General features: G+C 36.7%; 1 protein-coding gene across 5 annotated transcripts in view; it reads left to right on the forward strand.

The window, feature by feature from the left end:
• Positions 1 to 17,215, forward strand: part of CACNA2D1 (calcium voltage-gated channel auxiliary subunit alpha2delta 1) — a 410,029-nt gene extending 392,814 nt beyond the window's left edge. For all 5 annotated transcript variants that reach the window (XM_084263178.1, XM_084263177.1, XM_084263180.1 and 2 more), the window contains 5 exons: positions 2,269 to 2,324; positions 2,468 to 2,597; positions 5,091 to 5,203; positions 8,199 to 8,281; positions 17,001 to 17,215. In XM_084263178.1, the coding sequence (XP_084119304.1) occupies positions 2,269 to 2,324; positions 2,468 to 2,597; positions 5,091 to 5,203; positions 8,199 to 8,281; positions 17,001 to 17,117 (499 nt within the window). In that variant the 3' untranslated portion in view covers positions 17,118 to 17,215. The remainder of the gene's footprint in view (positions 1 to 2,268; positions 2,325 to 2,467; positions 2,598 to 5,090; positions 5,204 to 8,198; positions 8,282 to 17,000) is intronic.
• The last annotated feature ends 306 nt before the right edge of the window (positions 17,216 to 17,521 follow it).

Below are 17,521 nucleotides of genomic sequence, written 5' to 3' on the forward strand. Positions count from 1 at the left end.
ACGTAAAAGGTTCTTATGATACTTATTAGCTGGTTCTTTGAAATGGAATGTGAAAAGCACTACTGAACTATTTCAAGGAAGCAAATATGCATAAAGCATTTTAGTTAAGTCTACAGTCATGTGTCCTAGCATTTTTTCTGTAGCTGAGGTGTAAAGTAGGTATATTTGAACTGTTGTGAAGTTTTGGGGTTGACCTTGAGAGAGAGAGGATTGTGCCAGTAATTAGGTTTATCTTTCACAATGACAATACTAGATAATTTTAAAACTAAAAATCCATTTAGAACATTTCTTTTCTTTTGACTTTGGTTTGTGCAATGTTAATAATATCCACAGAAATAATTTTACCTATCAACAACTTACCTCAGGACATTTGGAATAAGTAACTCGGGCTGATGTGATACTGTTTTATTGGTATGAGTCGCACCCTTAGAGACTGCCTGCTCCTTTTCCTAAAGTTTCACGATGCTTATTTTTTGTAATAATTATCAAACTAGAATAAATTACCTACTTTGTGAAGCTAGAAGTTAAAATGCATAACAGCTGAACAAGCAGTAATTTTCTCACGGATAAAACTATGAAGATTGTACATTGGGTTTTATTGTTGGTTAGGTTTTGTTAACAGAAACAGCAAAAAATCTTGGTTTTCTTGGACAACAACAAACCTCAAAACCTAGACATGGGCAAAAATCCAGAAGAGAAACTTGAGCTCTTCTCAAACAGAAACCCTTTAGTTTATCAGTGTTCAAATCAGACTCAGTGGTCTGGACTTAATTTAGACCTGAGGTTTATTTTGTGTCATGTTTAACTTGAAAGCAACACATGAAAATACGTTCTATGGGCATGTTCTTAATGGAATCTAGGTCAGAAGCAAGCGGAGAAGGACGTTAAGCAAGCTGAGTGAAAAGGGATGACCAAAAATGGATTCAGTGAGGCACCTGGCAAAAGCAAGTGCAGGGAATAAAAGAAACCAGATTATTAAAGAAAACTGTTGTATTTCAGGCTACAACATGGGATAAAGGTGTGAGTAATAATTTTCAGAATTTATATGAGATCCTTCAGCATTTAGTTAAGAGAGTACATCTCATTTCTCCTTCATGTTCCTTTAACTCAGATTTTGTAGCTTTCCCAGGCTGCCTTTTTCACTCAGTTCCTTGTAAATCTGGTGATAAACCCTCACAAAGAATTACTGTTTTCTGTCAGCAAATTGCATCACTGTTGAATGGCATCAGGTCTCTTCTCATCCATGAGGACTGGTGGGCTGTCCATTTGATGATTCAAGTCACAGAGCTGTGGATGTGAATCCAGAGCTCCTTCACGCAATGCCTCCACTGGAAAGGTGACAGGCATACTCAGTTTCTTTACACATGGATCATGCTGGATGAGGAGAAGAGGGAAAAAAAATCTTGGAGTAAAGTTATGTAGTCACTTGTCTCTGCCAAACGGGCATTAGAACAGGATGAGATTAAGAGAGATCAGGTCATATTTGTAGGTGGAAGCAAACCTGAAACATGACAACAGAAACTGCAATTTGGAAAAGTTTAACCAGAAGCAGGGAGTCAAGGAATATTAAAGTTGCCATTCTTGTTTTGACAGGAGAGAAGGCGGGGAGTGGGGCGTGTATGTGGAAAAAGGGTACTTGCTTCAAGTAAATAAAATATGAAAAAAATGATCATGAGTGAAGAAAAATAATTTGAAATAAACAGTTTTTTATGCATAAGTGTTTTGGCAGCATCTAGGAGGAAAATATATTCCATACCTCAAGAGCAGGAACAGAGATGATTTTAAAAGTCAACTGCCACAGTAATGATTTTTATGATATACTTGTAATATTCCAGTATGTGTCTCCTTCTCAGATATTTAATGAATTTTAATCAGTGTAAAGTATCTAATTCAGGAACTTTTTCTCTGAGTGTGTTCAAAAGGAGCTCTGTTAAGTGTTAGAGGAAAACCAACTTGCCTCTTCCACCTCCCACAGAGGTATAAAAGGAGGACATGGATGGCATGATAACATTTCCATTATGTGAGTTACGGGCACAAATGATAGCTAATCTCAACAGTAGAGTTAAGATGAGCGTGAAAAAAAGACCTGGGAGAAAGTGTGAAAGCAAAACCAAAGTCAAACTGTAAGGTTTAAAGAAACACTGGCAAAAGGATAATAAGCTGTGGTGATTTTATTAATAACACTTATTTTAGTAGTTTTTAAGGATCCAATAAAATACAAAGAAAACAAAAAGCCTTTAACAAATGTATATTGTTTTTTGTGTTCAGGTCTATCTTACAGCAGTTGTTTTTGAGCTTGACTTTTCCACGTTTCCTTGAAGCAGGTAAGTCAAGAGAATGTTAAAGAGTCAACTTTGAGTGAAGTAGAAGGTAAGAATCTAGGCTGGAGGCCATATTTGGATCTCCCTACTATGGCTGTGACTTAAAAATGTCATTCTTTATTTATTTTTTTTCTTCCTTCTATCAGCTGATATGGAAGATGATGATTTCGGTGCTGCCCTGCCTAAAACAAGCTGTATCACTGAACAAACACAGTATTTCTTTGAAAACGACGACAAATCCTTTGGTGGAATTGTGGACTGTATAAACTGCTCCAGGTAAAATTTCTTCACTGTAGATAAGAACTTTTGGGTAGTCATTTATTTTACGAAAGATAGTGACACCATTATAAGAATCAAAATGATATTTTTGATTAGTTACATCAAACTTACATAAGCAAGACAGAGAGTATACAGGCTACAAAATAATTTGCATTCTCTTTGTATTTGTTTAGAATGAACTTTAATTGTAATAATTAAAGAATTACAGAAATTGGATAGTTCAGAAACATAGAAACTTGGAATTGTTTTGTTTGGAAAAGACCTTTAAGATTATCAAGTCCAATCATTAGCCTAGCATTGCCAAGTCCACCACTAAACCATGTCCCTAAGCACCATCTTTTAAATCCCTCCAAGGGATTTATGCATCTTTTAAATCCCTCTTGGGATGGTGACTCCATCACTTCCCTGGGTAGCCTGCTCCAATGTTTGACAATCCTCTTGGTGAAGGAATTTTTCCTAATATCCAATCTAAACCTGCCCTGGTACAACTTGAGGCCATTTCCTCTTGGCCTATCATGTGTTACCTGGGAGAAGAGAACAGCACCCACCTGGCAACAACCTCCTTTCAGGTAGTTGTATAGAGTGATAAGGTCTCCCCTCAGCCTCCTTAAGTAGAGGCTAAACAACCCCACTTCCCTCAGCCACTCCTAAGACGTGTTCTTTAGACCCTTCACCAGCTTTGTTGCCGTTCAGACAGGCTCCAGCACCTCAATGTCTTTCTTGCAGGAGGGGCCCAAAACTGAACACAGCACTCAAGGTGTGGCCTCACCAGCCCTGAGTACAGGGGGATGATCCCTTCCCTAGTCCTGTTGGCCACAATTTCTGATACAAGCCAGGATGCTGTTGGCCTCTATGGCCACCTGGGCATGCTGCTGGCTCATATTCAGCAACTGTTGTCCAACACCCCCAGGTCATTTTCTGTAACTCTTCCTCAAGCCTGTAGCGTAACATAACAACTTGGGCCTAATCTTGTGTTTCATACCAAAGCCTGCTAGGTCAAATGTTTGCATACATGAGTTGTCCCTGAAAATGCCTTAGCAATTAAAATTAAGTCAGGTTTCAAACTCCTTGAAGACAATATTTCAAGCCAGGAAAGAAAGACAGAGGACAGTGAAGAATGGTGAATACAGCCAAAACGTGTAGACACTATTTCCCACTTTCTCCATGTTGCTAGTGTGTGTTTGTGTGGCACCTGCTTGTACAGAGAACTCATTAAACTAGGTTTTTGGTTTTGGGGTTTTGTAGTGTTTTCTGGTTTGTCTTTTAGTTGTGTTTTTGGTTCGGTTTTGTTTTGGTTTTTTTATTCTGGAAAGATTTCATAAGAGTTCTTTAGTTTATTTTACTGAATGACTAGAAAAATTACTATGCTAATATTGCAAAACTAGTGCCACAGTCTGGGAATGAGTAGGAAAGGACAATTTAAGCTAGTTAAACCAACCAGATATGTAATCACAACATGAGTTATTTAATTAACTCCTTATTGTACTCAATCTGTGATATGAACTCTTCATTTGTGAAATTTCAGAAATACTGTGAATACTTCACACCCAAAAAACTTTGCTTATATGGAGTGAAAACCACCTATATGAAAAGGCTTGCTTGTTACTCTATGTTTATGAAAATATATTTAGAATTTGCCTGTCAGATTGTCGTGCATTTATGTCTCCTTGACAGATAGAATATATTTTATTAATGACTAAGAATTATTAAGATTTTTCTTCTCTGCTTTTTCTGATGGTCTATCTGCATTTCCAGTAAATTTAAATTTTACATTAAAATTATCATTGAAAAATCTATAAATATCCTTACCTTTGGTGCCTAAGGCATGACATGTAATATCTATACTTTATAGGTAGAATGCTGCCTATTCACAGAATCACAGAATCACAGAATCGTAGGGATTGGAAGGGACCATAAGAGATCACTGAGTCCAATCCCCCTGCCAAAACAAGTTCCTTAGGACAGATTGCCCACATAGGCAAATTCAATTATCCAATTATTTATACATTTAAAATGACCCAACTATTTTAAAGACCTTTCTGGAATTACATGCACATAAAAATGCAGCAAATACACATCCAATACACAGCATACATACCCTAAACCTCTTTCTCATCTTTCTTGCTGACAGGTTGGAGCTTTGTTTGTTTGTTTTTGTGGTTGGGGTTTTCTCAGTGTTGCTGAGCTGATTCTACTTCTCACTATAGCTACTGTTGTGGAAGTACAGAGCTATCTATTATCTCAATTAAAGTTATTTTAAATCCATTTTTTCCACTAATAATTTAGTTGAAGGGGGGAACCATGGAAATGTAAAAAAACCTCACAAGATTTATTATAAATGTTTCTTGCTGCTTGTTAATGGAAAAGATAAACAGTAGTAGGCAGACTGAATCTGTGAAGTTGGATTCCTTTTATTCTGATATTGTGTGTCCTCATATACAGATTTCCTTGCTTAATTTAAACATAGTTTTTTGTTGGCTTTTTTTCCAGACTTTATCATGCAGAGAAGATTTCAAACACCAATCTAGTATTCATTATTAGTGACAGCCAACTGCTCTGCCGCTCCTGTGACCCAAAGCCACTGATGCAAGCAGAGAAGCCGGGTATCCTTTAAAATCACCTTATTTGGTAGTGTTGATTGATTTTTGGCCGTGATATACTGGAATATATGTGGAAAAAAAATTGCCTCTTTATGTACACAATAGTAACATGGTTGTTATCAGAGTATTGAGGCAGCATATAGTTATGGACTATATAAAAAATCATCTGACAGTAAAACTGTTATTTGTGAATAACACAAAAATGGGCCAATGGGCTAAATAGAAATGGGCTCATGCACTAAAGTTTCCAAAAGCCAGAGGCAAAATCTTATATCTGGGACTGAAAAAGGACAAGCAGCTGGTCAGGGTGGGGGCAGACGGGCCAGAACGAGCTTGGCAGAAGAGGACTTTAAGATCATGGTGGACAAAAAGTTGAAGATCTCTTGGCATTGTGCCTTGTATTAAAGAGGGCCACTCACATCCTGTGCTATGTTAGCAAGTGTGCAGTCAGCACTTTGGGAGATTTTATTCATCCCATCTCTTCAGCACACTGGTGAGACCACATCTGGAGAGCCGTGTAGATGTTTGGGGCTCCCCAATATCACACTGACATACTGGAAGAAGTCCAGTGAAGGGCCACCAAGGTGGTTAGCATCTGGAGCACAGGACTGGCAAGGGGATCCTGAGAGTCATGTGTTTATTCAGCCTTTAGAAAAGATAAGACTATGTCTGTCTAGAGAAATAATGAAAAAGGGCAACATGGAGATAAGAGTGGTGATGAAAAGTTGAGATTCTGCACTGCTATCTACAACAGGCACTTTAGTATGTGAGTAGTGCCAATGAGAACCACTTACTTCTTGTGGAAACTGCTTGAATCATCAAAGGTTAGAGTTTACCCAGCTGCTATCATAGAATTTCTTCAGACCTCACTCGAGCCATACGTGGCATATACGCTAAGCATGTAGCCTTGCAACATATGCATTAAAATTAAAGCATGTGAAAGGTTGCTCTAATTTACAACTGCCTTTATACCAATCTCTGCCTTTAGCCTGTTCACTACAGTAGAAACCTGCACGTGATGATGATGGAAATACATAAAGCCAACATACACATATTCTAGGCTGGGAGAAATTCACCTTGATTTTGCTCTGCTATATGTGCTTGAGGATAGAATGCCAGAGATGGTAAATCATATCATAATTTAGAATATGGAAAACAATTTGTAATACCTTTGTCCGTGTCAAGAAGTTAGTTAAGACAGCCTCACCCATTCCTGCTAGAAAAGCAGATGGTGAAAGAGATGCCTGTATTTCTTTGACACAAACAAAGTATTCATTGCCACATTAGTAAGACTGGAATTCCATCTACGCTTGGGCTGAAAAGGAAGTTACATTGGGGTGGAAGCAATATCTATGTCATCACAAAGCTATGTAAACACAGCCTAATATTCTAATTGACTCTGGTCCATGACAGTTTGATTAACTGTTGTCACTGTCTGAATTTATAGAACTCACTATAGAAAATGAAGCACTTTTGATGGGAAATGGGCACATGACTTGCACTTCCCTATGGGACTCAAACCTTCTAGCAAGCAGTAAATGACCTCAAATGGCAACCAGAGTAGCTGGGTGGGCTTACATTGACTAAATGAACTATTTTGTTCCAACTATGCAGTACTAAATTATTCTCTCTTTTTCCATAACTAAGGTATATTGTGAAATGCAGATGTAGCATAACGTCACACAAGCAGACAGAATGACCTTTGGGTGCTATTCAGATGTTTATTATTAGGCTCTGCTTCCTTCTGGCTGGTACAGCTTCGCTTGTGCACATGGTCTCTTAGAGGACGTCTACATTTCTACTTCCCTTTCAGCTGGGCTCCAGCAGAGGAGCGGGGAGGTGGATCTGATAACGTCTGAATAAAGAAAGGCAGATGTAGACCTGTAGAACTAAAGTCACTGTCCTCGTGCCTTGTCTTGCATTGGGCATCTCCAATGTGTAGTACTCCACATGAATAGGATTGCTCCAAGTATAAGTTAGAGCTACTAAAATAAGTAAAGCATTGGTGCTCAGTTTGGGGTTTTTTTTTTTAATGTCTGTGCTACTGACAGTGGAATAAAAGAGCTTAACATACTGAATGGTAATATGAACAGGTTTCAACAGAAGATGGTTTTGTAGGGTGTACTGTATTCATTCCTTTCACGTATGCTGCAATGACTCATGTGCCCTGTTAGCCTGTGATAAGTGCTATGTACAGAAATTACATTTAAATACCAGCAATTAAAGATTTCAGAGATGTAAACTAATACATTACCTTACATTTACAGTTAGCTAAATGCCAGTGTGTCACTGCTCCTGCTGTTCTGCTGTTAGTGTGGACAACATTTTCTCTGCCTCCCATCATTACTGAAATGCTATTGATATCTGATTAGGTTTTCTGTCATTTACTGTCAAAGTCTACAGTGAGATGATCTTGTGTATGGGAATTGGGGCAATACAGATGTACACAAAATAAAACCATTAGTACTTATAGGCCTTCACTGTAATCTTCACCCAGCATATACCATTACTTTTCCAAACAGGCTTTCTCATTTTTATATGGCATCTGCATTTTAGCAGAATAACTCAGCAGTAACTGCTATAACCAATCAGCATCTTTGAAAGCCTAGTAGTTTATCAAGTATTTTCCATAATATTTCTGCAATGGCAATAAAAGCAGTGCAGAATATCTTAAAAAAATAAAGCCAGCTTCTATTTTTTTGTGTGTTGTTATGGAGGTATTGGTTCTAAAAAGTCAGATTTATTTCCTTGATTAAAGCAGTTTGTAAATAAAAAAGGGTATTTGATTTAAATTTACCTGGAGGGTAGGTTTTCTTTAATTTAAACAAGGAACTGTGGCTATTTATGTGTATTTCAGTCCTATCTGAACTAGCATAAAACTTCCAAGCCATTTTTGTGGTTCTATGATTCTCTAGTCCCATGAAAGTAATCCCAGAATGTTAATACTCCTAATGCATGATGCCTGAAAAACAGTCATGCTCCTTAACCAGAGCAACAGATGAAGGACCAAATCCTTGTGAGATGGTCAAACAGCCTCGATACAGAAAGGGTCCTGATGTCTGTTTTGATGAAGCCAAACAGGTAAAATCGAATTTGTAAGATATTAGGACTATCTATAAAAGCAATTGTAGAAATGTTTTAGAAGAGCAGTGAAAATTATGTTTAAATGTACCTTGGTGCCTGGTAATCTATCTATCACTAAACATACTGTTCACTCTAGACCATAGCCACTCTATTTCAAGTATCCCATGATAAACATTAAATTAACAGCTGCTTTCTTATCTGCCTTTCCTATAACCATTGCACTTTCACACATGATTCCCAGTAAAAAAATAAAAACTCAGCAAGCACAAAACTGATGGTCTTTACAAGTACTGTATAATTCAGTTCTTTTATGGTTTTCACAGTGAGATGATAATCCTGGTTTAGAAGTAGCATTTTTATGTTAGTGTTGCCAAATACTATTTGAAGTCTTGTAAAATTATTAAAAACATATCTGGTTTAGGACGTTGTTCCTCTTAGAAATTCTGCACATGTATATTAACCTTAGGTTATATTCTTAACAGGTATAAAACTGTATTGATAAAAGTATGCTGTTTAATACTCCTTGTATACATTACAGCTTTGAAGAAAAAAAAAACCATTTCTGTGCCACACATATATCATGTATTTTGAATATAATCTCTGTTTTATCTTTCAAGATACTACATGAATGAGAGCATATTGAATTCAAATTGTTCAGAATAAATTTCAAACCAAAAAGTACTGAACAGGGAACTATCTGGCATTATAATTTAAAATTAAAAAAAAAAAAAGAAAAAGGCATTTGTATTGCTTCACCCCATTTCTGCAAAGGAAAGACTGTCCAAGCGTAGTGAAGTTAGGTGACTGTAACTGCTGTATACCAGGTTTCGAACCAGTGTATTCTCTGCCTTTTTTGATAAGTCTGTATAAAGTCCTGACAGTTGGTATCCAATACATTTATCTAGTACCAAAATTTTATTTTAAAAAGGAAAATCTTCTTACTGGCCAACAAAGGTTAGACTAAGTTGAAAAAACATCCAACAGATATTTGGCAATTGTAAATATTCCAGATCATCCTGATTGGATTGTGTGTGAAAGTACAACTCTTGCTCACTAGCTTGATGTGCTAATCAGTGTGTAAGTCATGTTTTTTGTAACAGTGGATTGTTTTGGTTAAGTTTATTTGCAAAATTTGCTGTGAATCTCTTGCTCTTGGGTGGATGCTTTCACATTAACTCTGCTAACTGCCAGCAATCTGCATGATATCTCATCTTGTATGTCTTTTTTTCTGTGTTTTCTTTCCTTTCCTCTACTTGCTACTTTGCCCGTTATTAATAGGATCAGCCTATATGCACAACGAGTCGTGCCTCTGCCATGACGTCCGCTCCTATCTTCATTTTTCTGCAAGTTTTCATGTGGTGTGGATGGTCAGTTACTTTCTCTAATTTTTTGTTTCGTTCTTGGCTTAAAAAATTAGCAGACTTTTTTACTTATTAAGCAAACAAAACAAAACAGAAAGAAGCGAGTCACAAAAGCAACAATCTGGAGCAAATTACTATTGCAATATTAAGGGAAATTAAATATGAAAAAAACCTGTCTGGAGCCTTATAAATCACAATTACAGAACACAAGGGCCTCTATCATAGCAGATACAAAGATACGGGAACCTGTTAGGTTTATATGGTTGACTCAGATTGTATATGTACCAACTGAATCAGTGTCATCCCCTTCAAAACATTTTCCCCTTATCCCTGTTGAAATGAAAGAGTTTTCTGCCGAGAGACAAGCAAAGGTGCAAAGTAACTAGACGATACTGTTATACCTATGAATATAATGCTGTGCTTAGGGATACCTAGGAGAAGTGCTCTATGTTAAGTGCTGCTATTGAGTATGGAGTCTTTACTGCATTCACATTAACAGAAATGTTAATGAGAGAAGGTAATAGTGTGCATGAGTTTGGTTAAACTATGAATTCAATACATTTATGGGTTGGTTTTTTTTCTATTTTTTAACCTAAACATATGCTCTATTTACAGCAGAAAGTGTTTAAGTGTGTTTTGTTGGGTTTTCTTTCTTCCAATGAAATACATGGATACATGAAGTCCTGCATGTTGACCTAGTGCAGACCCTGGGGTTCATAACAAAAGCTTTGGCCTTTTAGACTGTGATGCATTAAATGGTGTGACAGTGTGCACTGCTGTGCTAGTGACATGTACACATGAGAACTGCTGATCTAAAGAGAATACAATTCGTGACCTTTAACCCTGGGGGGGTGGTGTTCTGATCGATATTACTCAGAAAACCACTAGAGGGAGATACTAACATGTCTATCAGAGTAAAGCTAACTGAGGCTGAAATGGAAATTCAGAAGTCATTTTTCAGAGTTCGTGTAGTAAAATATTGAACATTGTAACAATTTAGAACACTCATTCTCTCAATAATTTATATTATCTTTATGCTTGGGGGAAGATTTAGTGAATATCACTCTTACATCCATGCAAAAAACACTTAAAAGTTCTGTTTAACAGCTGCTTTTTAGTAATTTTGAAGTTTCCTATTCTGAATTTAAATTATCTAATTTGTATCGAACCTAGGAACTTGCAGAGCCATGGCTGAAGGTTGTAAGGAAGAATGAAAGTCCCTTCCCCCAAGCCAGTGGTATTTCACATTAAATCTAGAAGATTAACATCTCATGTTCTTACTCATGCAATTTGCTCTGCAAGTAACCTTATTTTAATTAAAAACCTACTGTACAATGTACATAAAGCAGCAGAGACTCACCTTGAGCTGAATTCTTTATGTCCAAAATAGACTTTCTGCTCAAGAAGGCAAACCAAAATACTAGAAAACCCACAAACTATAATTTCAGCTGATAGACTTCTGGCAGCAAGAAGTTATAAAATTAATTTTGTTAATCCATCCCTTTTTTAATAACTTTGTGATTTTGGAAATGGGTTCTCACTGGACATTAATCTTTGTATTTTTATTAAAATCACTGATGCCAATACAGATACAAACCAGCTGATCAGGTTCAGTAACAGCAGCTGTTTGGGGTTTTTTCCATTAAGGGTAACAAAATAGTTTTTATAACCCCCTTGAATATCTTAACTCTGTACACGCACAACATTTTTTGTTTGCCATGTCTGAGAATAAAAAGCAGAACTCTGCAAGATTTTTGCCCCTTTTCTGGGAATGTCTTACTTCTGTCAGCTCCTAGGATGCCAGTGGGAGCTTTTGGAGCTATTAGCTGCTTAGGCAACTGTATCCATCTTGATAGGAGATTTGCTGTACCCCTTATCAACATATGGGTAGCTGTAGAGCTTTGACAGCATTGTGTGGTAGTCCAGACAAAGAAGGGTAGCACAAAATTTATGAAAGACCATGCATGGGAACTTTAAATTACTTCAGTAAAAGCAAAGGTCTTCTGCATGCATTATGAAGCATTTCAAGTGTATGCTTATAAAAGGTATCACTTTTAGGTAACCAGTTAATACCAAAGGCCAGATCAGAAGCTTTTGGCAGATATTGTTGCTCTATCCTTTTTATGGTTAATGTAGCCCAATGGGTTCTGATAAATCCTGAAGGTTTCCAAAGTTTTAGTGCATTAAATAAATATAGTGTACTTCTAAAAGAGTAACAAGTCTGTCTGTAGGCTCAGACATGTATGTGTGTATATATATGTATTTATATTTCCATGTGTGTCTTTCAAATTGTGGACTGGCATTGCCTTTAAGGATATGGTGATACACAGCAATGAATATGTCAGTTTGAAACTTAACAATGAATATACGGTTTTATAAAAATATTCATTTCTTTTCTACAAGCTCTGAATAATTTTCACAGTGTGTGATGTAAAATAACCCTCTGTAGAGGCACAGTAAGGCATAACATGAAAGAAATGACATTTGGATTTGACGCATCTGTAACTCAAGCACACAAGGAAATTTGACATGTAACTTATTAATGCAAGAATTTTCTGTTACCCTTCTGATGAAATGAAACTGGCCAAAGAAGATTCTTTCCAATTTCTTTTCCAATCCTTTCTCCCTTCAAAGAGAAATAATGCACAGAACATCATTTTGAAGACAACAAGCAGAGGATTTTCCCAACCAATCTCTTGGTTTTTCGTGTTTTCTGTGTGACTAGTTTAGTAGTGACTAATATAATAGTCTGGAAGGTTTTAGTGAAATCGCTTAAAAAATGGCTGAGTGTTTAATCGCACTGGCAGAGGTAAAGATAAGGAAAAGATAAGAGGAAATGAAACTACGTGATTTGTTATAAGAAATTATATAAGAAATCTCAAAGATAACATTTACAAGAAACAGTTAAGCAGATTTCTAAAGTAGGGGAGGTTTTTCCAAAAAAGGTATTTTGGAGACCATTCAGAACTCGACGCTTGAAATTGGTTCCAAATTAATGATGGGATCTCATTCATTTCTGCATTGATTTTCTGAATTCATGTAAATAACCATATATTCAGACTTTCTTCTCTCTTTTCTCCCCCCCCTTTCCTACATTTCTTGTCATTTTCACAACAGTTGAAATACATAAGAAAATTGCTGTGTGCAATGCTGGGGAGGAAAAAGTAATTTAGATAGGATTTACTGTACCTTTTCTGCCACCACTATTTTTGTCTTGGCTTAGGACGTAAATGAATAACTGATTCCAGAAAGAATATTTAGAAATTGTTCTTGGAAGAGCTGCTGGTTTACCACTGTAAATTGGTCTCCAAACTTCAGAAATTCAATGTGATTTTGATCAATATGTGTTTAAAATCTCACCAACCTTTGTGTACAAACCCAGTATACTTTAGTACAGGTAAACTCTGTCATTCATAAGAAAATGACTCTTCTGCATGAGGCTTCCAAGACATTCTTCATTGCTGTAAAGTTATGAATCCTTTAAAAATTGCTTTGTGTAATCTTAGGGAGAAAGCAAAAGATACTAATTTTTTTTTTTCATTCCAATAGGTGTATTGCATAGTACAACTATTGGATGTAAAACAAGACACATAAAATGTGACGTAGTTTTTCTTTTAAAAAATCTCAACAATAAAATAGAAATGGGCAAAAGAATGGAGTTTATTACCAGTGCATATAGTGGTAAGATTAATTTATCAACATAATTTGCCCAATATTTGGTCTCATGCAGAGGTCACATGAAAGCTGAGCACTGTGCAAGTCTATATACGGAGGTCCATCTACTTTGTATCCACTGTGGATGCCATTTTTTTTGCCTGGACATTTCACTATAATGATACTTTTCCCTTATTATGTACAATTGCATTTAAGATCTTCAATTTGCTTCTTATTTACCCTCCAGATATGTCCCCCCAATGGAAAATTTTAAACCTCATGGTTTACTCTAGACTTTTCTTCATGGATGTTTTTTCTAATTTCAGTGTTAAGAATATGAAATACCAAGAAGTAACACTGAGTCCTGTTCATTGAATTCATGAGAAGAAACCTGATAATTTACTTATAATTCTGTTTCCAGTGGTACTCAGTGTGAGGAAGAAGCAACAGGGTTATTTTTAGGTGCTTTGGAAAAAACTGAAACTACATGACAAGACACAATGCAGATGCAAAAAGTGACAGAGCCAAATTAAATAAACCAAAAGTTCAGTGCATCTTTAAATCTTAGCGTCCTACTCCAAATCTGGTGAAGCAGAGTTCACTCATGACTTAGTTGTTGACCGGAAACCTTAGGAATTTTGAACTTGTAGAGTACAATCAACAACAACAAGAAAAAAGAAAAAGCCTACGCCAAAATTATGGAACTAAATAATCAAGCTAACAGATGGCAGAGACGTGTCTGGAAATGGCTCCTACCGATAAGGAGTGGCAGCTAATGTGAGCTATTTTCTTTAGGCCAGAATAGCTTTGTTTGTTTGTTTGTTTGTTTGTTTATTGAGAGCTTGAATGCTGGGTTTTGGATTGGAGTTTTTTACATCCAAGTTTCTAAGGAGACTGTCAGGGAATACTATCGTTCCTTGGGACTTCTTGAGACAAATTGTTCTGCTTTATCTGATTTTCCATATATTTTTTCCAAGCTGATCTGGTTCCTCTGACCTTTCTGCTTTAAAGAACGCATTGTGCATGGTGGGAATCTCAACAAAGTCTTCAACCCTTAAAACTGACACAAAGAACTCAGTGAAGTCCTTTGCTATTCCCTGTAATCCCCACATTCCATCTTTACACCTCTGTTATCAAGCACTTGCCCTAATTCCATATTTGACTTTGTGCTCTTTATCTATTCAAAACTCTAGGCTATCATTTTCAGCATATTTTGCAGGGAAATCATCAAAAATTATCATCCCTCCTACTTTCCTGTTTATATCTAATCTGCCATTTTTATGTGCTTTCCTGTTCTTGCCCATTTGAGTAAACTTGACTTCTTAAATACTGACCTTTTCCCTATGACTGTGTACTAAATTTCTGTACTGATTCATGCAGGGGTATTTCCTTAAGGTTGGTTTTGGGTTTGGGATTTGGCTGGGTATATTTGTTTTGTTTTGTTTGTTTTGTTTTGGGTTTTTTGTTTGTTGGGGGTTTTCTTGGTGGGGCAGGATGGGTCTTGTCTTTTTTGTTGGGGGTGGAAGGGGTTGTTATTCTGCTTGTGGTATTCATTATACCTGGGTATCTAATGCTGTATTTCTGACATTCTTCTGGATCCTTGTGAGGGATCTGCTTTCTGAAATTACTAATGAAGCTTATTGCTGCTTTCTGGTTTTTTGTTTGTTTGGGTTTTAAGTGTGTGCGGGGGTGGTTTGTGTTTTTTAACTGCTTGTAGTACTTTTCACATAGTTCCCTTTCTTGAAATTTATATCTTTTGGTTTTGGATTTGTTTGGCCTGATCTCTCATAAAACAAAGCTAAGTGGTCTACAGAACTACTAGAGCTGTACTAAAGCTATGCACAGCAACTCTCCACTAACAAATTTGAATTGGGCCCCATGCACTACTAATGATTCAAAGATGGTGTTCCAAAAGGAACATTTAAAAGTGTGATTTCTACATCTCTTTTTGGTAAGGTGAAAATCCAGTCTATTTATGGTTACTCATATATCACAGAACATTTCATGTCTGATATTGTTGCTTTGATTCTGAAATTTCTTACCCAAGAGATTCCATCATAGTTTCCTTTTCCTGTAAAACTTTTATGCTGTTACACTTTGTATTATCCTTTACATACTGTCCTTCTGCTCTGTGTCCTACACTGTCACTCTTACAAAGTTGTTTGCCTGACAATGCTCTATCCTTCTGATTTTTTTCCTTCCACCAGGTTTCTGATATCTGTATTATTTTGGGATGGTTCATTGATGACTTATCTTCATTCACCCATCTCAATTCTATGTTTCTTGCATTGATGTAGAAGCACTTGAAAGTTTTGCTGAAGAATGTGCCTCTAAATTAAAGGTGTTTTAATGACCCTTCCGTATTTATCCTGCTTGTACTTTTTATCCCCCAGTCTTTTCTAAGGCACATTGAATATTAGTTACATATTCCTCAGGGGCATGCCAGTCTGAACCAGGAGCTGTTCCATGCTCATTGACTTTCCTCTTCTTTCTGTTATAAAACTTTATTAATTTTTCTATCAGCAGCGGGGCTGTGTTACAGGTCAGGTGCAGTCTGTCCTTCCCTGAACATGTTCCTCCTGTACAAGAACTTTCCTCAATTCCAAATATATCTCAGTCCCTTACCACCTACACTGCAGTCTTGTTCCTGGAGGCTTGTGATTTCTTGGAAAATTAAAAGTGTCTTTTTATGCTATGGTTACAGAATACAGTGAAAACAAGTGGACACCAAATATTTTCAGCCTTTAGTCCTACTGGTGAATCTCATATGTAGTGGACAGAGCAGGGCAGGGAAAAGCTAGAACATTGTCACAGAGTTTTAAACAGCTAAGCATAGTTTGTATTGATCCTAACAGACAAGAAGGTATATATTACAGGCTCCAGAACAGTTATCAAATGGATTTCTACGAAACTAGTGAGTAAGTCCACGTTGTGACAAATACTAGCTATGCATCCTAAGAAAAGTGGGACCAAATAGCAGCAGCTAACTGTAAAGAGGACTGGGGAAAAAGAGATGTGATTGCTGTGTGGCACACTGAATGCATGACAGAGCAGCGCAGCTCAGAGCAAGCACTCAAATAGAAAGGTGTCTTCTCTACAGACTGCATCAAACATACAAAAAGCCAATAGAAACTCTGGTTCTTGTTTTTGAGTTCAACATCAGTGTGAGACAGAGAAAGGATTTTCATTCTCTTTGATCATATCTTCATCTGCAGAGCATATTTGGTTTTATATGTGATCACGTTGGTGTAATGGATATGAAGCTATTCTGGTATTTGTTTTCTAATCTTGAAAAGTTATCTGTTCTTCCATCTTTCCTCACGATAAAGAGATACTCAAAATCTCCAAATTGATGTAATTTTAAGCAATATAGATGTGGTTTGCTGGGTCCCCTTGGTATATCTTGTAGCATTTTTTGTTTGATTAAGTATCTCATCCAGTTCATAACTAATTGCAGTAAAGCATCGTAAGTATTTAATCCTGCCATGCTCATAGCTAATGTAGTCATGCCACTCTTTGTTTCAAAAATCAGATAAACTTTCAGAAATTATTTTGCTGTTACATTCGGCAAAATGATTTCTATAAGACCAAAAAGGACACCTCAAGGATAGTTCAAAATGTTGATGGCTAAAATGTAGATTACTTTTCAGGAAATTGAATTGCATATAACATTAAATGATTTCTTCTTTTCTTGTCAATAGGAAGATTCGGCCGACTGCGGTGGTGTCTCTGGTCTGAGTCCATCACTGTGGTCTATGGTAGGAATTCAGTTGGTCCTACTTTGGCTGTTATCTGGCAGCAGACACTGCCAGTTATGACCTTGCTAAACCAAAACCTGCATAACTTAATCAAGACCCGGCCAAAACGATAGCCTCAGTTTAATTTTAAAAAGGGTCAGCTATTCAGACAGCAGCAGAACAGCAGTGCTCGTGTCTGGTTATCACTCATTGTGAGACTCATAAAGGCACCCACGGTGGCTGCATGTTGGAGTGTCGGATCCTTAAACGTGTGTGAATGCTGCATCACCTATGCCATCCAAACAGAATTCTGTATGTGCTTCATTGGGGAATCTAAGATATTATTTTGTTTGTTTGTTTGTTGCTTGATAACTTCATGTAAAAGGGCTCCCCTGACAATAGCTTATGTATATGATTTTGATTTCTTTTAAGCTTTGGATATCTTGAAGATTTATATTCTTTTACATGAACACTTATTTTTAAAA

The sequence above is a fragment of the Gallinula chloropus genome (genome assembly GCF_964237585.1).
Source record: "Gallinula chloropus genome assembly, chromosome: 1".
Lineage (NCBI taxonomy): Eukaryota > Metazoa > Chordata > Aves > Gruiformes > Rallidae > Gallinula > Gallinula chloropus.